The following is a 22,573-nucleotide window of genomic DNA, read 5'->3' on the forward strand; positions in this document are numbered from 1 at the left end:
CACACACACACACACACACACACACACACACACACACACACACACACTCTTCCCTGAATGTGAAAAGAAAATCTTTCCCCAAAGAAAACCCCACCCAAGTCCAAACTTCCACTGTGTAAGGGCCGCCTCGCGATGGAGATGCATCGGATTCCTTCAATGTGTTATTGTAAGCATGACCAAACACCCCTAACCTATTAGCCCCCGGCTTTGTAGTCATTTCCAGTTGGAATGTTTTAATGCTGAAAAAGGCAGGTTCGTGGAGAAACATAAACATCCCTGGTGAGAGACGGCACATGTTTCCTCCACGTACAAGTGAGACATTCCCGTGGATATGACAGACAGATTTGGGTCCGGCATAAAATACATCTCTTTGGCAATTAACCTCTTGGCAAGCTCGGAGTCAAGTGACTGTTCTGTGCTTTCTTTTGTCACTGGGAGAAAGTTTCGCAGCGCATTGATCTCCTCCAAGCTTGGGAAGCCCAAGGGGATCACTGACGAAAACACACGTAAAAGCATTTAGCGTTCACACATTTGATTTAAATATTGACAAATTTTTCCATTAGAGGCTGGTTAAAGTCTCCGCTTTATTCATTTCACATGCTTTCCAGGAAAATAGCTCCCCCGCCCCAGTAGGAGCAACTCCTAGTAACTCAATACAAATTTTGCAAGCAGGGGATCCATGGAACATGGCTGTCTAACTGGGTTCCCGCTCTGGGGCGCCGGGCAGCTGTAACTGGTTAGAAAATAGCCCTGGAAATAGTATTGGGATCTCTCTTGGCAGATCTCTTACATCGTTATTCAATATGAACTGCAAATCATATGCTCATAGTTATGAAAATGTCAAGAAAGTCCTAGCGCCCGTGCTTTGTTTGACAAGCTATTTTCAAGCACTGTTGGTCCAGAATGTGGGATGTAAGAGAAAGAGGCATGTGCGTGTGTGCGCACAGAGCTTTTGGAGCCTTCAGAATTCTTTCCTCTGAGCTGACAGAGGCGCAGTTCACCTCCTTTCCATTAGGCACCAAATGTGTGTACGAATGTCTTAGCTGCGGCAAACTTTGACTCTTCATCTCACTAGCCACTAAGCAGTATCTATAAGGGCTGGGGCAGAAATAGGATAAAAGGAGGAAAGAAGGGGGCGGCTAGGTGGTGCAGTGAATGGAGCACCTCCCTGGAGTCTGGAGGACATGAGTTCAAATTCCGCCTCAAACACTTAACACTCACTAGCTGGGTGACCTTGGGCAAGTCACTTAACCCCAATTGCCCAGCCTTCTCCCCTCCAAAAACGAAAAGAAAAAACAAGAGCTTGTAGAATGTGGGAGACAGACAGAGGGAGAGCACTGAAGGACGAGAAAGGCAAGAGGGCATCCAGGGGAGTTTTCTTGGGGGGCCTGGCGCCCTTTGGTTTGTATCCGTCGCCTTAGGTGCAGTGTCCAGAACGGTGCCTGGCACACGGGGGGAGGAATTAGGACAAGGGCTAGATGCAGGAGTCAGCTCCAGCACTAGCTCTCAGAGCCTTCTGTAAACGCAGCTATTATTAATAAAGTACCGGCATTATTAAAGGCCCCATATTGTTGTTCGTTGTTGTTGTTAAGTCGTTTCAATTGTGTACAACTCTCTGTGACCTCATTTGGGGTTTTGTTGGCAAAGACACTGGAGTGGTTTACCATTTCCTTCTCCAGCCCATTTTACAGATGAGGAAACTGAGGCAGAGTGAAGTGACTTGCCCAGGGTCACACAGCTAGTAAGTGTCTGAGGCCAGATTTGAATTCAGGAAGATGAGTCTTCCTGGCTCCAAGCCTGGCACTCTACGTGCTATGGCACCAGAGAGGCTGCTATTCTAATAAAATCCCAGGTCCAGTCTCTGTCCCAGGGTTGAGGAGATTCCTCCTCTCGGAGCAGGTTGGCATTTTCTCTGTGATTTATCTTCTCTGAGGGTTATCTGGGCAGTGCTGAGAGGTTAAGCAACTTGCTGCAGTCCCACAGAGGAGAGACTGGAAGCCTGGATCCCAGGTGAGCTCTCTATCTGACATTTAATGCTGCCTCTCACCCCCTGTCTTGCACATAGTAAGTAGTAAATAAATGCCTGTTGAATTAATTTGAGCAGTAGTTGAGGGAGAAAGGATGGAGTAAAAAAAAAAAAGAAATTGAGAAGAGGAAAAAGAGGAGAAACGGTCAGCATTTACATACCACGTTAAAAGCATTTTACAAATGTTATCTCAATGAATCCTTACAACTCTGAGGGAGGTGCTATTACTGTCTCCATTTTACAGATAAGGACACTTCACAGGGAAGTGACTGGCCCAGGGTCATACAGCTAGTCTAGATTTGAACTCAGGCCTTCCTGACTGAAGGTGTATCTCCATCCAGTGCATCAGCTAAGAGGTGTGGGTGGTAAAGAGTGAGAGCAGGCCATCAGCAATGCCCTGAGACCATCCAAAGATACCACTCGTGCTCTGGAATGGTGTGTCAATATTCCAAAGCTCCACCCATAAACATTCATTATTCACTGACTTTGGGGAGAGAGATACAAAAGGAACAGTCTTTGCCTTCAAGGAGCTCACATTCTGCTAGGAATGTGGCTTCATGGCTCATAGAGGGAGGGTTGGAAGGAATCTCCCAGTCCACAGTCCAACTGCCTTGTCTTCCAGACCAGGGAGATGGGCCCTTCAGACATCAAGTGACTTGCACAGGGACATTTGGTTACTGTCTTAGTGTGTGGGTGGGGTGCAGGGTTAAACCTCCCTCTATCTGTTATCCCCCACTACTGGCACATTGTGCCCCTCACCTCTCTCAGTTTGTTGGCATGAGCATTCTATTACCAACCCATTATCACTCCTCTTTCGAACTCTGTAGATAAAAAGGGTCATTGTGATATAAAAAAAAAATTCACTGCCCTTCAGAAAAATTCAGGAAGACCCAAGTTCAAATCCAGACTCAGACATTTACTAGCTTCATGACCCCGGACTTAACCCCGTTTGCCTCAGTTTTTTCATCTATGAAATGGGGATGATAACATACCTACCTCCCAGGGTTATTGTGAGGATCAAATGAGATAATAATAGTTATAAAGAATTGTGCCCAGTGCATAGTAGGTGCTTTAAGGTCCCTTTCCTTTCCCCCCTAAGCATAACTCAGCTTCTCCTGGGGCCACCAATGCACCATCTACACTGTACCCACGCACCTCAAAGCCTCAGCTCAGCTGGACTGGCCACAGTCTGTGGGGCCCAAGACCTGCCCCCTCCCTTTCTGTAGGGAGGCCACAGAGTAAGACACAAGCGTAGATTTAGGAATGTGAGAGAGGGAGGGGCATGATGGCCACATAGCTTTGGAAAAGATCCAGCTCATAAATTCCATTAAACCCAAAACTCAAACTTCAGAAGCTGTGATTACAGCATGCTAATAAAGAGCCCAAAGGAATTGTTAATGGTGCAGCCAGGCACAGGGGCCTCCATGAGAAATCTCAGGCAGGCCCTTGGCACACTGGCAGAAATGCAACCCCAGCCCCCCAGGTCCCTTTTGAGCTGGTTTTCCTTTGCTTGTTCCCATTTCCCTTTCCTAATGAGTAGACTATGGCGAGAAAATAAAACGGACAAGTGGCAAAAGCCCTGGATTTGGAATGGGGGATCTGAGTTCAAATCTTCTCCTGGATGAAGATGATCTTGAACAAGTTATCTCTCTTCTCTAGGCGTTGGCTCCTTATCTGGTAACGTGTGTGTATGTGGGGAGGGTGTTGGGATGGGATCTAAGGTCCTTCCACCATAAATTCATAACCTTATTATCCCCACTACCTAACTCCAGGGAGATACTTAATAACTTATTTGAAATTTAAATAATATTTTAATTAATTAATTTAATTATTTTAAAGGCGTTGAAAGGTCAGAGCCCTGGGACGGGGCCATCAGCATTATCAACAACAAAAACAGATCCCATTCATAACTTCTGTGTGTGTTTAGCTCAGTTGAGAATTACAACAACCCCGTGAGACAGATGGTATCATTCCATTTTTACAGATGAAGGAAACGAGGCCCAGAGAGGTGAGGTGATTAGCTCAGAATCACACAGCTACTGTCTAAGGCAGGATTCAAACTTGGGTTTTCCTCACTCAAACCCAATGCTCCGTCCTCTCTAGCGCCACCTAGCTGCCTTATCTGGATTTGTATTCTACTTAGCTTTGTACATAGCCTATCCCCAGTAGAAAGTAAACGCCCCGAGGGCAGGTGTTCTGACTTATGTTTCCTTCCCCCTTTGCCCAAACAAGCAGGGTAAGTTGCATGTAGCAGGTGCTTCATGAGAAATTATTCAAATAAACCATAAATAAAAGGGGAAGGAGGCGGAGGGTGGTAGGGGTCCAGCTGTGGTGGCACAGGCATCAAACAGGCAACCTCCAGCCCAGAGATTTGGTCATAAGCACTGATCTTCAACACATTAGGAAAGAGGCACCAGGATTGGTTTACAGCCTGGCCAGCAGAGAAGAGAGACGGGATCTAAGCTTCGGGTAGTGTAGAACGCAATGGAGACAGGAGATGAGGAGCTGGGACAGAGGGGGACAGGTGGTAAAGACAGAGCTGTGAATCTGGGAGCTGAGTGTGCACCTAAGTGGGAGGGGAATGCAGGATCAGGCTCTGGGGCTGAAAGCGAGGTTAGAGGTCAGCGGGTCCAACCTCCTTTGTTTTACAGATGAGGAAACTGAGGCAGAGGAAAGTGTGGTTTATCCAGTTACCCAGCTAGTAAGTGTCTGATGTAGGATTTGGGACACACACACACACACACATCAGACACACTCGTCTATATTTTAGCAGGTGAGGAGGGATTTTAAAAGAAATAAACCATGAGATTTCATTCTTATACTCAGCCAGGTGTCTTACAGGTTATTCCCGACAGCTGCTTCTCAGGTTCTTACTGGGCAGCACACAGCATGACGTAGAACTAGGGAAAACTGGACCACAGGCTGGCTCCTGACTGCCTGCAAAGACGCCAGTTTCCTTGCCTTATTTGGCTTCACTTTCCCAGCTAAAACAGGGGGAGGGCAGGCTGGCAGAGCTGGCCGTGTTTTTATACAGATGAAGCTATTTGAGTGGCTTATACGGGGAGGTGCTGACATTTTCCAGGGGAATGCTGAAGGCTGCTCCACATGCCCTGTGATAGCAACAGTTCATGTTTACCCAGCACTGCGAGATGTGCAAAGTGCTCGTCGGGCTCTCTGGGCTTCTCACAGAGACAAAGTGCTTTGCCCCCTCACTATTGTCCCCTTGAGACCTCAGGCATCTGGATGTTCTGTCTAAGGATGCAGACCAGACGGTCCTGGGACCTTTGTCTATGGCCTCCCATGGTTTCACGACAAGGGGGTCCACCCAGTGGTTGGGTGCCTGCTCTGCTCCATGTCCAGGGAGACATAACTAGTAAATGAATGAGGTGGTATTCAAACAGAGGTTTCCTTATTCTGTACACTCTCAGTGTCTCTCAATAAGTCCTGTCTGTCAAGAGAGGATCACCTTTTTGAGACCAAAGACTTAGCCATGAAAAAGGTCAAAGAAGGGTGTTCATGATCAACATAAAGATTATAGAAGATACAGTTTCTTATTTCAATTGAGAGGGAATTTGGTGAAGAAAATCAAATGTAGAATAAGTCAAGATTTGATAGGTGTGGCTTAGCCTTGAAAAATAGAAGAATATGGACAAATGAGGAGAGAAAATGCTTTCAGCAAAGGAAATAGCATGATCAAGGACAATGAGAATCCCAATTCGAGAGTGGGGTGGAAAGAACAGACTCTCAGAGTGGGAGATGGGCTTGGGAGATCATCTGTCTATGGAATCAGTCACCAAGGGAGACATGATCTCTGTCCTCTACAAGATTAGGATCAAGGCAGTAAGACAAGACGTCTACACCAAGGAGTCTATGATGATCACAGAAACAGAATCTTGGGTTGGAAAGAACCTAGATGTGTGGGACCCATCTATTCCAATCCATATTGAAGAATAATCCTCATGATGACAAATGGTCACCCAACCTCTGCACCCAATGCCATCACCCAGAGGCAGCTCCTTCCACTTCTGGACAGCTCTAATTATTGGAAGTTTTTTTCCTTTAGACGTCAAGTCTAAATTTTTCTCTTTGAACCTTCACCCAGAGTTCCGGGGTCTGCCCTCTAGGGCCATGCAGAAGAAGCTGAATATCTTTTCCCTGTGATGAGTTTTTCATGTATTTAAACACAACTATCATGATCCCCCTCTGTTTTCTCTTCTCCAGCCTAAACATTCCTAGTTCCTTCCACCAATTCTCATATGGCCCAAGCTGGACACTCTTTGCCATCCTAGCTCTCTCTCCTCTGGACACTGTCCAACTTATGAGCATCCTTCCTAAAACATGATGCCGAGACCTGAACACAATCCCCCAGATGTGGTTTGAGCAGGACAGAGCGCTGAGGGATTATTCCCTTCCTGGTCCTCCATACCGCAGCTGCCCTCTCATGCTGTTGACTCAGATTGAGCTAGGGTTTCAGGAAGCCGTCTGGGCAGCTGTCTGGAGAAGACATTAGAGGGTTTCAAAGACCTCCACTAAAATCTGAAGCTCCCAGTCTACTGTTGGGAACAGGCTGGGGAAATTTCAAGACTTCTGGCCAGAACTGGATGTCTATGACTTGGGTCTGTTACCAGCTCGGACAGATAGTCCAGTGGAAAGAAGCACAGGAGGAAGAGCATAGAATTTGTGCGTGGAAGCATTCAAAGCCTGGCTCACCTCTTTACCATCCGTGTGACCCCCGGCAAGTCAATGGATTCTTTCCTTGTGTCAAATGAGGGAATTAGACCAGATGACCTTTAAGCACCCTTCCAAATCCAGCTCCAAATCAAAGCTCTTATGATCCCAAGTCAGTCAAGCCTCAGTTTCTTCATACGTAAAATTGGGCTAGGCGACTTCAAAGGCCCCTTCCAGCTTGGAATCTGTTCCCATGATCTTTAGCCATTTAATCGTCCTGGGCCTCAGTTTCCTTTTCTGGAAAATGTGCAGGCTGGGATTGATGATCTCTCAGGGTCTCTCCCTCTTCCCTTCCTCCACCCTCAGCTCTGGCATTCATTCCACAGACCCATCTTCATATTACTGAAGAAGCATCAAGGATGCTGCCATTGGAATGGCATTCATCACTAATGAAAAGGTGTCTGCTTTCTGGACGTCATGGCTAATGATTTCTTGCTCTACCTGTCATCACTTTCCAATCGTCCAGTTCCTTGTTGTTTTAGAAAGGAGAGTTCCTCCAGCACATGGGCACCCCTCTCCCCCCAGTCTTCCTCCTCCTGCTTCTTTTGGAAAATGTGCTGGGGAATGGGGGTGGGGGCTCGGAGTGTACTCTAAGGAGGGCATGGTTCCTGGTCCATTGGACCCAGGACTCGAAGGCTCTCGGGCTGCCCTTCAGCAACTGAGCCCTTCTGCACCCACCCCTTCAAAGACATCCATCCCACCCTCCAAAAACCGCCCTTTCTCCTTGATTTTAAACCTCCTTAAGCTTCTGTCTCTCAGCATTTTGGACTGATCCAGGCAAAGGCGGATCAAGTGTCCAGCCAATGGCAGCCTGGGTGAAAGAATGCTGCCTCTCTGCCTAGTCAACTGACTGGAGACAGGCAGCCAATGACAATGAAAACACACACACACACACACACACACACACACACACACACATATATATATATATATATAATGTATACACATACACATATATAAACATATATAATATATGCATCCATATACCAATGTTCTTAGAGGCTCAGTCGTTTCATCAAACTGAGTTTTCTCTGCAATCAGAAAATCTGTATATAAATTTTAAAACATACTTATCTTCCCAGACAGAATGCAAACTTCTAGCCTGGCACATAGTAGGTGCCTTAATAAATGAATGATGATTGACTGATGGCAGCCATTATGTTTTCTCATCTCCAGGTTACCAGTTTCTTCAACTAAACTCTCAGGACATGATTCTCAGTCAATTCAATTTGCTTCATTTCAACCAACATTTGTTAAGCTCCTACTGTGTACAAAGCACTGTGCTAGGCACTGGGAATAGAAAGAAAAAAACTAAGCTGTCCTTTGCCCTGGCTCAATTAATAATCACTCAATCAGGAAGGGTTCATTAAACATCTAGTGAATGTTAAGACACTGGTGACACACAGAGAAGCACTCATCAGAGTCCCTGCCCTCCAGGAGCTTACATTCTATTTGCTGAATGAGGAATACACATATACACACATACACGTAAAAGTAGATCCAAGTTAATGGGATGAGGAGAGAGAGTCTTCACAACTGGACAAATCACAGAGGGCCTGTCCTTGGAGGTGGTACCCAAGCTGAGCTTGAAAGGAGTGAGGGTCACAAGACACAGAGGTAAGGAGGGAGCCCATTCCAGGCATGGAAGACAGTCTGTACAAAAGCAAAGAATATCCTGCAACGAATGCCAAGGAGTCCAGTCTGGCTGGACTGTAGAATGCACAGCACAGGAACCAGTCTCCAAAGGCAGGCTAGAACCAGTTTATCAAAAGTCAAGTGTGGAATTTGTATTTTATCCTAGAAGAAACTGGGAGCGAATGCAACTTTTTGAACAGAGGAATGATGTGGCTGGATCTGTGTTTTAGGAATATTAATTTGGTAGCGGAGTGGGAGAATGGGTTGGAAGGGGAGAGGCTGAAAACAGAGCGACCAATTAGGAAGCTATTGTAATACCTTAGACAAGGGATGGCAAAGCCCTGTACTAAAGGAGTGGAGAGAAGAGAATATGGTGTGGAGGTAGAACTCAAAATCACTGGTAATTGATTAGACACAGAGTAGGGTGTGCTAGAGCCAGATCACACTGGCTGCTAAATGTTCAGTGAGTAATTTATCAATTGGAAATCAGCAAACACCACAAATTAGGGTTTGAGTCATTGTTTTGTTGATTGTCTAGAAGTGATGGAGAAAATGTTAAAAACAATGTGGACTGAACCTAAAACTGTGTTGGCATACATTCCCCACCCACCCCACTCTGCCCAATAGAGTCAGTTGTTAAAAATTTATCAGCACAGTCCTGGATATGGAAGGAGTAGGGAAGAAGGAAGAATGGGGTTGCCACTTGGATAACTAGAAAGATAGTGGCACCTGAACAGTGAGAGAGAAGTTCAAAGGAGGAGTGTGTGAGTGTGTGTGAGCATGTGTGTGTGGTGTGTGTGAGCATGTGTGTGTGGTGTGTGTGTGTGAATATGGGATGTGTGTGTGTTAGACTTTAAACATAGTGAGTTTGATGTCTATCACATGCCCTGATGGAGAAGTCCAATACACAATTGGAAATACTGGACTGGAACGAATCTTCTTAGAGAAGGCTTTCTTGATCCCTTCAGTGCTACCGCCATCCCTCTGTGGATTATCTCCAATTTATTCTGCCTGTAACTTGTCTTATTTTCATGATGTCTCTCCCATTAGACTGGGAGCTCCTTGAGGGTAGGAACTGTCTTTTGGTCTCTTTGCATCCCCAGCACTCAGCACAGTGTATGGCACATAGTAGGCATTTAATTAAATCCCCATTGGCTTGGTTTGATAGGACTTGACTCACAAACAAAATTCAGAATATCCTTTCCATGAGAAGGTTCTAGAACCTACAGGAAACAGAAATCTGGGGTCATTTATTTGGCCTCATCACAAAATGCTTTCTAAAGCTGCCCAGCTTTCTCTTCAAAACTTCCCCTTTTTTCCTATGTGCTTTCAACATCTTAATTAGATTCTAATTGATGCTTGGTGACTTCCTGTAGCTGCCTTAATTCAGTAGCCAGCAGCTTCTGGTAATCTCTTGCCAAGAAGGCCTGACCAGCTCCCTCTTCCCCAAGACAGTGTGCCCCACATTCAGGGCATCAGCAGCTACGTGAAGCAGTGGGATGAGGTGGGCCAACACCTGGAAACCAGATGAAGCTGAAGTCAGGGTGAGCTAGTAGGGAACCAGTGACTCTTGAGGGAGAAAAGGATGGTTTCCCCCAATCTTCCTGTTCCTTGCTCTCTGCAGCCCTGGGCAGTGCTGATCGCTCTCTCCTCCTTGATACCCTCTTCTCCCTAGGTTTTTAGGACACCCATGCCCTCCCTGGCTCCTGGTTCTCCTCCAGCCTCTATGACTGATCCTTCTCAGTCTCCTTTTCTGGACCCTCCTGCAGATCCCTGCCCCTAACCATAGGTGCCCCTCACGGTTCTGTCCTGGCCTCTTCTCTTCTCCTTCTACACTAGTCCACTTGGGGATCTCATCAGCCACCATAGCTTTAAGGATTACCTCTCTGCTGATGATTCTCAGGCCTGCAGCTCCAGCCCTGACTGATCTCCAACCTCGTATCTCCAACTGCCTTTCAGGCTGTCCCTCAGACTGGACGCCGAGTCACAAACTTATCGAGTCCAAAACAAAACTTGGGATCTCCCCCCCGCCCCCCAACCCTGGAGTGCTCTTCCCCCTCATCTCCGCTGCCTGGCTGCCTTTAAATCTCAATTAAAATGACCAATTTTTCCAGGAAATCTCCCCAGCCCCTCTTAATTCTGGCGTCTTCCCTTGGTCCATTATTTGCTGTGTCCCAGATAATGTTCGGAGGCACTTACTTGTCTGCCCATTGTCTCTCCCCATTGGATTTGAGCCCTTTGAGGGGGGTGTCTTTCACCTCTTTTTGTAACCCCAGCATTTAGCACAGCGCCTGGCATACAGCAGGCACTTAAACCACGTTCACTGATCAACTGATTAAATCCACAGTTCTTGGGCAGCCTGTGAAGGTACCACTGGGAACCTTCAATGGTGCCTCATGTGCTGCCTAATACAGCTGGAAATCCGGGCATCTTCAGACAGAAGCTAGCTCTGACATGGCCGCTCTAAAGGGTGCAACACGCTTTCCATGTCATCTTATCTGGCTATCACAGCTTCCCTGGGGAGTAGTGATATAATTATCCCCATTTTACAGATGAGGAAATAGAGGTTGCAAGAAATTAAGTGACTTGCCTCAGGTCTTAAAGCATGGACAGAGTGCTGGATCAGAAATACCTTAGCTCAAAAGCTGCTTTTGACACCAGCTGAGTAAGTCTGACCAAGTCCTTTGCCTCAGTTTCCTCAACTGTAAAACAGAGATGACAATAGCACCTACCCTCCAGGGTTGAGATAATTTATAAAGCGATTAGCACCATGCCTCGCACACAGTAAGCCCTTAGGAACTGTACCCCTCTGACGCTAGCTGTGTGACCCTGGAGAAGCCCAGGTGTTTCAAGCTGTCTCCTAAAAATTACATTGTCCCTATTGTTTATTCTTGGACTCTTAAACTGACTTTGGTTCAAACTGTTTTTGAATGTCTGTTCTTAAAAGGTGTTATGGATACCTGGGGTTTTATGGGGGAATTGGTTTAGAAACAAATTGCCTTAGAGACCTTTGGGTTTCTAGATAAGTGCATCTGAGCCATCTCTGATCTACTGAGAAAAGGCTGTTTCTGAAGTCCCATAGGCTCTGCCTTCCCAAGGAGCAATGTGGACTGAGGATGGGCAGCCCCATTTGCTCCACCCTGGAGACACGTGGGCATTTGTGGGTAAGCAGAGCCCTCAGAGGCAGCCTGCCTGGCATGTTGGGGTGGCACTTTGCTCTTCTAGGGCTCTGGATTGACAAGAGGTCCATTCTATGGGCGGGGGGATCCTAGCCCTGATGGGCCCTGGGAGAAAGAGAGTAAACAAGACTTTTAAAAAATCACGTCTGACTGGTTTAGAAGCTGTAGAAAGTGAACCCAGATCTAACATGCTAACTGAGGGAAAAAGAAACAGGAAGAGGGTTGAGTTACTTCTAATAACACGTTGTTCTTTCTTGGAGCTTTTCCTTCAAGCTCAAACAGGGACTTGGCTGCTGCTTCCATATCATTTTCCTAGCCCTAGATGGAAGTGCTGAGATGGGGAAATGACTACCTTAGGGTCACACAACTCTCAGATCTGTGGCATCCTTGAAGGCTGGACAGCTTTGTTGTTTGCGGAGCTTTTTTGGATTGCCCCGGGCCAAGCAAGGCTGCCTAGCCCTCCTACAGCATGCACTTCTTGTACGTACATGTTAAGACTGGGTCACACATGACTGTTTTCTAACCTGTTCACAAAATGTAAGGATGGGGAAGGGAAGGAGGCATTGTACCAAGATCACCTTATTTGTTTCTTACAACAACCCTGGGAGAAGCTATTATTATTTCTATTTTATAGTTGAGGAAACTGAGGCTTACAGAGGAGAAATGGATTGCCCAGGGTCACTAGGAAGAGTTAGAGATGGGGCTGCAGTTCAGGCTCTAACACGTACCTGATTAAGGATCTTTTATAGATGGTTTTTGTCTCAATCTCCCTAGACAGATCCTGGTCACCATTGCCCTCCAGCCTTCCTTCAGGCCGTTTTCCATTCTTCTTCAATCAATCCCTAATTGTTAAGTGCCTATGAATTCTCTATGCTAGAGACTCAGGCTACAAAGAAAATCCAAAACTCCTGGATTCAATAAACATTTATTAAATGCCTCCTGTAAGCCAGACAAAACAGAATCCCCTTTGTAACATCCCGGATACTCACTTGGCTACCTCCAGGGCCAGGGAGCTCACTACCTCAGAGTCCTAATACAGAGCATTTGGTTGGCTCTCCAATGTTTGATTATGCCTGGATATGTACATGAACCAGTGGAAGTTCCTTGAAACTGAGAAATGTTTCCGTTCTGTGTTTGAATCCCCAGCATGTCATACCTCGTATGTACATACTGAGCACGGAGTAAGGGCTTAATAAACGTTTGTTGGTAGATTGATAAGAATAGCATTTGTGGAACACCTTAAGGTTTGCAGAGCTCTTTAGAGGCAGGATCTCATTTGACAAGGACCACAACCTGGGAGGTGGGTGCTATTATTATCTCCATCCTACAAATCAGGAGACTGAGGCACAGAAAGATGAAATGATTTGGCCTAGGTCTCACGCCTAGTAGGGCAGCTGTCCTGACTCCCAGCCTGCCCTCTCTGCACTGAGCCGCCTTGATTCCTGATCAATTAGTGGCTGCCAAGAACCAAGAAGAAAGATCCCAAAGATGGGGATCAAGTTATTTCTAATCCTGCCCTTCCCCAGGCTAACCATGCAGATTCTTCTACTGATCCTCTTAGAACATTCAAGGGAACAAACACTTATTTATTAAGCACCTGCTATGTGTCAGGCCCTACAAACAAAGTGTCCCTGCCCTCAGGTTTATATCCTTGGTTAAAGAAACATGTGATTCATGTAGAGCCATTTCAGAGGATGGATGGAGAGCACACTGGTGATTGGAGGGATCAGTGACTTGTTCAGGGTCACACAGTCACACAGCTGGTAAGTGTCTGTAGCTGGATTTGAACTCAGGTCTTCCTGGGTCCAGGCCTAGTTACCTATCCACTGGGCCACCAGCTGCCTCCATGAGATGTGAAAAGCCCTTTTCAAGCCTGAAAGCACCATATAAATGTGAGCTTTTGTCATTTTTCTTATTATATGGTTAAGAAGTTCCACATCTGACATAGAACCTGGCACACGGTAAGCTTGATAAATGCTTGACTGGCTGACTGGTAGGACGTAAGCTCCTTGAAGACAGGGACTCTCTCAGTTTTGTCTCAATCCCCCAGTCTAGCAGTGTTGGGTATATAGTAGGTGCTGAATAAATGCTTGTTGACTGAGTCCCTCAAATATTCCTTGAGACCATCTGCCTCTTCCTTTTCTCAAATTGTTCCAAACACTTCTGAAGAGGGGGACAGAAGAATGTCCCTTTTTCTCCCTTACTGGTTAAATTTCTTGAGCTTTTACCTAACTTAGGGCAAAGGGAGTATGTGTGGAGGGTGGGGGAGATGTGGAGGGGTTGGAGGAATGTGAGGGGAATTCTGGTTACTTGAGATCCGGTTAACTGAGGCTATGACATATGGGAACAGGCTTACATCTTATAATCTAATATTTAAGCTCACACAAGATGAAAAACAGACAGCAAATATTTGGCGCCAGAATGAAAACTCAAATTCACACAGCTGTATAATTGAATTAAAAACCCCATCCATTTGCCTTCTAAATGATTATAACTTACTTAGCACATGGCCAAAAGCTGACCCCTCCCTCCCCTGTCTCGAGCCGGCCCCCTGCAAAAACAGAGGCAGCTTCGCAAATGTGTGATTACTTAACTCTATCTCCATTTGGTGATTGATTATTTTACTTAGTAACAGAGTGAGAGAGACCACATCGGAAAATGCCATACTGGTGAGACCCATGAAATTAGCTGTAGAAATAGAGGCCACTGCAATCAAGTCGGAGTTAAGAGATGACGCGGAAATTAGAAACTGCATCCAGCAGGAAGCCAATCTCCACTGGGCCAGAAAAAGCTGTCACTGGTGGGCCTGGCCTGGGAGGGGCTCTGACCAGCTGGGCCTCTGGGACTCTGAGGACCCTCGCTAATAGAGGAGCAATGTTTGGAAAGCATTGATCAGGACCCACCCCGTGCCCCGAGGTCCTCAGCCATGAGCACCAAACTGGCTCTTACCTCCCAGCACTGTGCCAGTGGCTCTGCGGACCAAGATTCAATGTAGGCAGTCATGTGGTATGATGGATAGAGCACAGGACTGAGGTCAGGAAGACCTGAGTTCAAATCCTGCCTCAGATACTTAGTAGCTGTGAGACCCTGGCAAGTCACTTCATCTCTTTTTGCCTCAGTTTGCCCATCTGTAAAATGGAGATAATAGTAGCTTCCATGGTTAGTATAAGGATAAAATAATATTTATAAAGTGCTTTGTAAAACTTAAAGCACTATATAACTATAGTAATGATGATGATTATATGTAATGCAAACTAAACTATGTAATAATCATTATTGTAGTAGTATCTGTTATGTATTTTATAGTTATTTTTATTTTTATTGTTCTTGGATGGCAATAGTGTACTAGCCTTAGAGTCAGGAGACCCAGGTTCAAATACTGCCTCACACACTCTCTAGCAGTGTGATACTAAGCAAATTGGCTGACCTCACTGAGCCTCCATTTCCCCATTTGTAAAGTAGAGATAGGGGTTGTCAAGGGGTGTCACCAGTGCACAGGGCCTGGAGTCAGGAAAATTAATCTTCCTGAGTTCAAATCTGGCCTCAGAAACTTACTAGATGTATTGACCCTGGGCAAGTCACTTCATCCTGTTTGCCTCTCTTTCTTCATCTGTAAAATGAGCTGGAGAAGGAAATGGCAAACCCCTCAAATATCTTTACCAAGAAAACCCCAAATGGGGTCATGAAGAGTCAGACATAACTGGAAAATGACTGAATTAAACAAAGTGAAAATAATGATAGCACCTGCCTCATTTGTGAAAATCGAGTGAGAGAGCTCTTTCCTCTAGGAGCCTCTGGCATTGTGTCTCTTCTGCGATCATGGCAAAAATCAAGGCCAGGGATCTTCGTGGGAAGAAGGAGGAGCTACTCAAACAATTAGATAATTTAAAGGTGGAACTTTCCCAATTGAGAGTAGCCAAGGTGACTGGAGGGGCTGCATCCAAGTTATCTAAGATCCAAGTAGTTCCAAAATCTATTGCCCAAGTTCTGACTGTCATCAACCAGACACAGAAAGAGAACCTCAGGAAATTCTATAAGGGCAAGAAATACAAGCCCCTGGACTTTCGGCCCAAGAAGACCCGTGCCATGCGCCACAGGCTTAATAAGCATGAGGAAAGCCTGAAGACCAAAAAACAGCAGAGGAAGAAACTCCTGTACCCCCTTTGGAAATTTGCTATTAAGGCATAATTTGTTGAGGTGCTCAATAAAAAGACAAATTGTTATAAAAAAAATCAAGTGAGATGGCACGTGTAAAAGCATTAGCCAGCCCCAACATGCTTCGTAAGAATCAGCTCTTATTCTTTGGGCTCCAGCCCCCCTCCCTGGCAAGGTGGAGCCCGGCTCTGAGACATCTTCTTCCTTGGAGGCTCCCCAGCATGAAGGGGGTGTGGGGCACAAAGGATCAGAGTTGATTATCCCATCATCCCTTGTCTGCACCAGGGCTAAAAGGTTTATTTTCCTTCTCTGTCCTTTACTGACAGGGGTCTATGTTTGGTTACACTGAACATTTCCCTCAATCCACTGAGAAGTGAAGACTTTCCAAGGAGGTTGGTTTCCACACCCTCCATGCCTCTGACTAGAATTACTGAGTGGAGCTGGGAAAACAAACAACTAGCAAGTTGAACGAGTGAGCTGGGCTCTCACCCTCCCCTGGATCTTTCCAGGCTTAGAATCATAATCGCTTGCCAGGCGATGTCTTTATTTGATTGACTGACTGATTCATTCATTCATTTACTCAGGTACCTACAATGTGTCAGGCAGTACGCTAAGCCCCCAGGCTACAAAGACAGAAGCAAGAGGAGCCCCTATTCTAAAAAGCTCTTCTATTATAAAAGGTGAGGGATTCCTTACACTTCGGGGGCGGGTTTTCATTAAGTTTTAACCACTGAACTATGAGCTACGGGCACAGTCACAAAACGGCAGCAGTTCCTCATCTCCATAAACAGCACCAGCAACAATGGTAGGGTTGACTCCAGAGGGTCATCATGTGGCTTTTTGTAAGCTATGTGACTGAAAAAATGACCAAACCAAACAAGGGCTACAGAACTTTCATAGGATAGCAGATTTCCAATTGGAAGGGATTTTGAAGGCCTTCTTGTCTAACCTCCTCATTTTACAGATGAGGAAAATGAGGCCCAGAAACTTGCCCAGGGTCACACAGAAAATAAGGGTCAGAGACCTGACTTTGAAATCCAGTCGTCTGGCTCCGAATCTAGTACAGGAACTGTCATCAAACACTAACTGGCAAGACCCAGCCTTGTTTAGGTCATGCCTGTTTCATTAAATGTCCCCATAGAAACTAGAGATATAGTTACTGTATTTTTAAGAGCCAAAAGGAAAACTGAGGAAAAGTAGTCGGGAGTGACAGTTTTCACTATTTTGCTATGAGGCACTTGCCTCGGGTCACAACAGGTACTAAGAATTAGAGGCAGAATATGAAGCTGGGACCTGGGAATGCAGAATCATCGTGCTTTCTATTAGAGCAGATATGCAGCTGAAATTGCCAAAGAGGCGCATTTAGGCTTGATGTAAAAAAGAATGTGTGACGGCTGGCACCGTGATGAAGCAAAAAGTAGTTGCTTTTGGGCACGGTGGGCTCCGCTTCACTGTAGGTCCTGAAGCCCCTGTGGCATAGGACAAAAGCAAGTAAAAGCTTGTTGGACAAACTAAAGACTGAATGCCCACCAGTAGAAGGGATTCTTATTTTGTTTAAATTTTGTGTATACTTAACGTGTACATATCGTGCCTATTATGAACACGGAATATAAGCCCCTTGAGGTCAGGGACTGTGAGGTAGTCAATATCAGGAAGAACCATTAATTAAGCACCATGTGCTAAATGTTGGATGGCACAGGGTGATGCTACAGGTATGATAATAAATAATCACTTTATAGACAGATAAGCTGAGAAAAAGCTATGCCAAGTGACTTCTCCATGGGAATGTAGTCTCACCGAGGGCAGGACAGCTTCACTTTTATTCTTGTGTCTCAAAACCTAGCACAGAACCTGGCGCCTCATATACTCTCAGTAAATGCTTGTTAAATGAATGATTAAAATGAAGGCATGAACTGAAAGGTCCGTGAACTATGGATTTTCTGTCAGCTGACTGACTGAGTGAATGACTGAGGCACAGATTGTATTCGATTGCTTCTGAGGTTCCTTCCATATTGGAAATTCTGAGATTCTTTCTCTGAGCCTAGGATAAGCCTAGCAACAAAGCCAATGTCAAAAGTAAGTGACTAATTTGTGCCAGAAACCAAAGCTTGGGTAAACACACACACACACACACACACACACACACACACAACAATGAACCCATTGACAAAGATGGTCCCTCTAATGAAGTCATTCCTCAATCCTGGCCCATGTCCCATAAGAGGGACGCTTCACTGGTCTGGCCCAGAATTCTTTTTCTTCCATGACTCATCCTTCACAAAAGCCCTTCCTGGTCTCTGTCTCACTAACACATCACTTGAAACCCAGGGCTCACTGCCCATTGTTTGCCATAAGCCCTCTCCCTGCCTCACTGCAGACAAGAAGCTAGAGTTCCTGTTGAGCTCCCTTCATCTGTATTCATGGCAGGCTTCCCAACCACGGAAACAACCCATAGAGATGAGACTAACAAACCATTTGGCCCCACCAAGGAGAAGCATGGTGGGAGGGGAAGGTGCTGGAAAGAAGGATCCACAAGCCAGCTCAGGTGACTTGGGTAACACCTATGGGGTTCAGATCACAATTCTTTATACTGATAGGGCCACTTGGGGTTTATGAGCACCTCCCATACTTTATCTCACCTGATCCTCTCTGTAAGGAACATATTATATTTTTATTCCCATTTTTACAGATGAAGAAACTGAGACTCAGAGGGGATAAAGGACTTATCCACAGTCAGAGAGCTAGTAAATATCTGAGTAGGATTTGAACCCAGATACCAAGTCCAGAGCTCTGTCCTCTGATACAATGCTTTCCATCTGCTAAAATAATAGGTTTCTAGAGCTGAAAGGGACATTAGTAGTCAACCACTCCCAATATATTCTTTAATAAATGAGAAAGATTTGAATTCTTGTCCTGGCTCTTCAAACTTTGTCACCTTGGGCAAATTATTTGACCTTCCTGCAGTTCAGATCATTCCTTCCCACATTCACTCACCAAAGACTTCTAAGGCACCACCACCACCATACATGAGTTGTAAGTACTTCCATATACTCTCTGCCTACATGGTGACCTCCACCATGCTGAACTGATGCCTCCTCTAAGGAGAGGAGCTGTCTGGACCTAGCTTTCATTACATTTGGAACTTAACTTTAACTGAAGGTAGTTCCAGAATCCTAAGCAGAACCTCTTACTCATTCAATTTAACAGGTATTTATTCAGTGTCTACTATGAACAAGGCACTAAGGCAGGCAAAGGAGAGTCAAAGACCATCTTTCTGCCCTTGAAGAGCTTACAATCCACTGGGGAATAAAACACATAAACAAGCGATATGATGATGATGATGATGATGATGATGATGATGATGATGATGATGACGGTGAAGATAACTAACATTTATATCATGGTTTAAGGTTTGTAAGTACTTCATGATATTCTTTCTTATTTCCTTGCAAAGATATTGGCAAGCTGAGGCTTTAAGGGAGCCAAGGATTCTAAAAGCTGAATATGAAGAAGGAGAGCATTCTAGGCATGGGGAACAGCCTGGGCAAAGGTGCAGAGGAAGGAGATGCAAACCTGAAGTAAAGGAAGAGAACAGAGGCCAGTCTGGCTGGAAAACAGAATGAGAGCCAAGAGTTGTCCCCATGCAGCTGCTGGGAAAATATTTAAAGTTCACACAGCATATATCTCTTTCATAAATGCCCCCAAGCTCCCCTAAACATGGATAAATAGACTCATGGATAAATTTCAGGAGGGAATAATGGATCTGACTTCAGAGATTCAGGTGCTATAATACTCTAGGTAGAAAATGTGGAGAAAGGAGCATTTTCTATTAAGAAACTTGCTCTTATGACAACAAACCTCTGGGGTAAAATGGTTCTGGGTGAAATGACAAACTGACAAACATTCAGCAGCAGCCTATGAAGACAATCTGAATGTGGGAAATGTTTCCTTTCTTCCTTCCTTCCTTCCTTCCTTCCTTCCTTCCTTCCTTCCTTCCTTCCTTCCTTCCTTCCTTCCGTCTCTCCCTTCTTTCCTTCCTTTTCTTTCCTTCTTCCTTTCTCTTTCCTTCTCTCTCCCCTTAATTTTTCTCTCTTCCTTTCATCCTTTCTTTTTCTTCCTTCCTCTTCCTTTTTTCCTCTTTTTCTCTCTTTCTCCCTTTCTTGTTCTCCCTCCCTTCCTCTTTCTTTCCTTCCTTATCTCATTCTCTCTCTCTCTCTCTCTCTCTCTCTCTCTCTCTCTCTCTCTCTCTCTCTCTCTCTTCCTTTCTTCCAATGTTCATCATGAACGAGCTGGCTTCCTGGGTTTCTTCCTGCATTCATCATTCTGTGATTCCAGATGTGAGGTGATCACACTTGGCCATCCATTTCTTTAAAACACAGCAGTTCAGCTCTCTGAATCGAGGGCAGCTTGTAAGCAGCCTGCTTACTTAATGATTAGCACCTTGCTCTGCAAACATTAGGCACTTAATAAGTGTTTACAAATTGGAGATTATTAACTGGTTGATACCTCCTTTTCTTTTAGCCCTGTAGAATTAGGTTTTTGACAAAGCATCAGACCTTAAAAGGAGGAGGAGCAGCTTTGGGTCCTGTGACTGAGCTGAGGAGGCAGTTTTCCACTGCTAACAGGGTCAGACCTCCTACCTTTTTGATTCAGACTTGATCTGTCCATTAAAAGCGGGAGAGAAACTTCCAGCGGCTTAGACCCTGAAATACAGAGAGAACGAAATAGCCAGGACACCAGTGTCACAGGCTGGGGAGGCAGGTATAAGATCAGAAAAGTAAGAGGGAGCAGGCCCTGAGTGCCCAGCTGAGCATTTTGTGTGATCCTGGAGGCGGTTGGAAGCCACTGGAATTGGCTGGATGGGGGAGCAATATCGTTTGCATGACCACTTGGGCAGTGGGATGTAGATAAGGTTTTTATGCAGATACAGGTTGAAATGGATGGTCTCTGATGTCACTACCAATCAAGTATCTGTGATTCTGAGTAACAGGGTTCAGCTTTGCCAATGGGCCATGGAAGTCTCATTAATTAACACAACAAATGATTCAACAAGCATTTTCCTGGTTTTAGCTTCAAGGGCAGCAGAGAAGTAGCTTGGCACAGTGGGCAGAGAGGTGGCCTTGCTGTTGGGAAGGGCTAAGTCAAACTCTTTTCCATATTCCTTTTCTAGCATAGTGCCTGAATCAGAGTAAGCTTTCACCTGGTTGCTTAAAATTGGCTGCATGACCATGGGCAAGCAAGTCACTTAACCTCTCATCACGCAGGTTACTCTGAGACCAGAAGGTGCAGACAAGTTGCTGATATGCATTGGAGGAGGGAGATTCCGCACCAGGAGTTCCCCATTCCACTGACATCATTGGTTAGGACCAAATAAATAATAAACAAACAAACAAATGCAGACACAGTTTCAGGGAGCTGGACGTAACACAGGAAAATCTTTCTGAAATCCTTTGGTTCTGTCCCCAGCTTTTCATGGACATATCCAGGCATCACCAAAACAGACCTGTTTCCCAGTTTTTGCTGGGACTCCTTGCCCAATCCATGGCCCTGCTCTGAAGCTGCTATCAGCTCAGGCATTCTGGATGTTGAGAGCACATTTCTGCAATCCCTGACCTCAGTAAGAGGCAAAATCAAAGCCCCCTCATTCCTACCCACTGTGAATATCAGGTATCTCCCCCCCCCTTTCAAAAATGCCACAAATTTCAGAGGGATTTTTGCACATTTTCTCTTCACTTCTGAAGAGAAAAAAAATTCAGTAACAGGAACAGAATAGAGGCAAAATCCAATGATTATTAGTCATTGTAAGGTTAGTGAAAGAAGAGTTCATTCATTTATTCATTCATAATCTACATCCCAGTGAATGTTTACCTGGGACTTAATGTCTATCAGCAACCAGCAAATTAGGAAGCTGTGGCTGGGCCAACATTCTGGACCTAAGAGTTTGTTTATTTAAATGTCCTCATTAAGGCCTCTCAGCACATCAAAAGGGTGTTAAACAACCAGGCTATTAGCTAGCAAAACAAACCAGTTAGCAGAACTATAATTTACTCCCTTCACTTAGCCCCCAAGGAAGGAAGCAGCTATCGGCCCCAAACAGCTCGAGGTTCACACAGGAAGTGGAGTGGGAAGTGTGTGTGTCGGGTCCTGGCTCAGTTACCCGGTCCTGGATGATGGCGGACAAGTCATGCACGCTCCCTGGGCCTCACTTTCCTCATCTGTAAAATCAAGGTGATGGACTAAATGACCTTCAAGGCCCTTTCCATCTCTGCCTCTAGCACTGTGTGAACTTTGGCAAATTTGGCCCCTCCTGGTGCTCAGATGAGGCTGCTGCCTTTTGGCTGCCAGGCCTCTATAGTCTATGGAACCTAGAGATTAAGGCCCATGGCGAAGTTAGGAACACTTAGGTCCATAACCTTCCTATGACACACCCAGGCTAGTCTGGTGACTGGGCAAGCCTCAGGATCCTTAGCCAGAAAACAGGAATGTGGGAACAGCACTAGATACAGGCCGCCTTTCCAGGACTTCCCATCTCTCCTTACCTGGAGAAGCCCCTCCTCCCACTGCAGAAGAGCCATCCAGGCCAACCGAGACCACTCTTGGCCAGCCTGTACTGCTGACTCTTTGGGCCCTCCCCCCGACTTTCCAGCTCCTTTCTCTTGGATGTATCCCCCTTAGAATGTAAGGTTCTTGAAGGAGAGGATATCTTTTTCTTTTGCTTGTGTTTGTATTTTTAGCACTTAGCCCAGTGCCTGGCACTTAACAAGAGTTCTGTCTGTATGTCTGCCTGTCCCATCCATCCATCCATCCATCCATCCATCCATCCATCCATCCATCCATCCATCCATCCATC

General features: G+C 45.5%; 2 protein-coding genes across 2 annotated transcripts in view; one reads left to right on the forward strand and one right to left on the reverse strand.

The window, feature by feature from the left end:
* LOC138165268 (inactive tyrosine-protein kinase transmembrane receptor ROR1) overlaps positions 1-22,573 on the reverse strand; it is a 372,832-nt gene that overhangs the window by 49,512 nt on the left and 300,747 nt on the right. The gene's annotated exons all lie outside the window — the stretch shown is intronic.
* On the forward strand, positions 15,371-15,788 carry LOC138165269 (large ribosomal subunit protein uL29-like). The gene has a single exon (XM_069093413.1). The coding sequence runs from the start codon at positions 15,388-15,390 to the stop codon at positions 15,754-15,756; it is 369 nt and encodes a 122-aa protein (XP_068949514.1). The 5' UTR covers positions 15,371-15,387; the 3' UTR covers positions 15,757-15,788.

Source organism: Petaurus breviceps, unplaced genomic scaffold, assembly GCF_028583685.1.
Source record: "Petaurus breviceps papuanus isolate PSGF00001 unplaced genomic scaffold, PetGlider_PUasm1.0 208, whole genome shotgun sequence".
Taxonomy (NCBI): domain Eukaryota; kingdom Metazoa; phylum Chordata; class Mammalia; order Diprotodontia; family Petauridae; genus Petaurus; species Petaurus breviceps.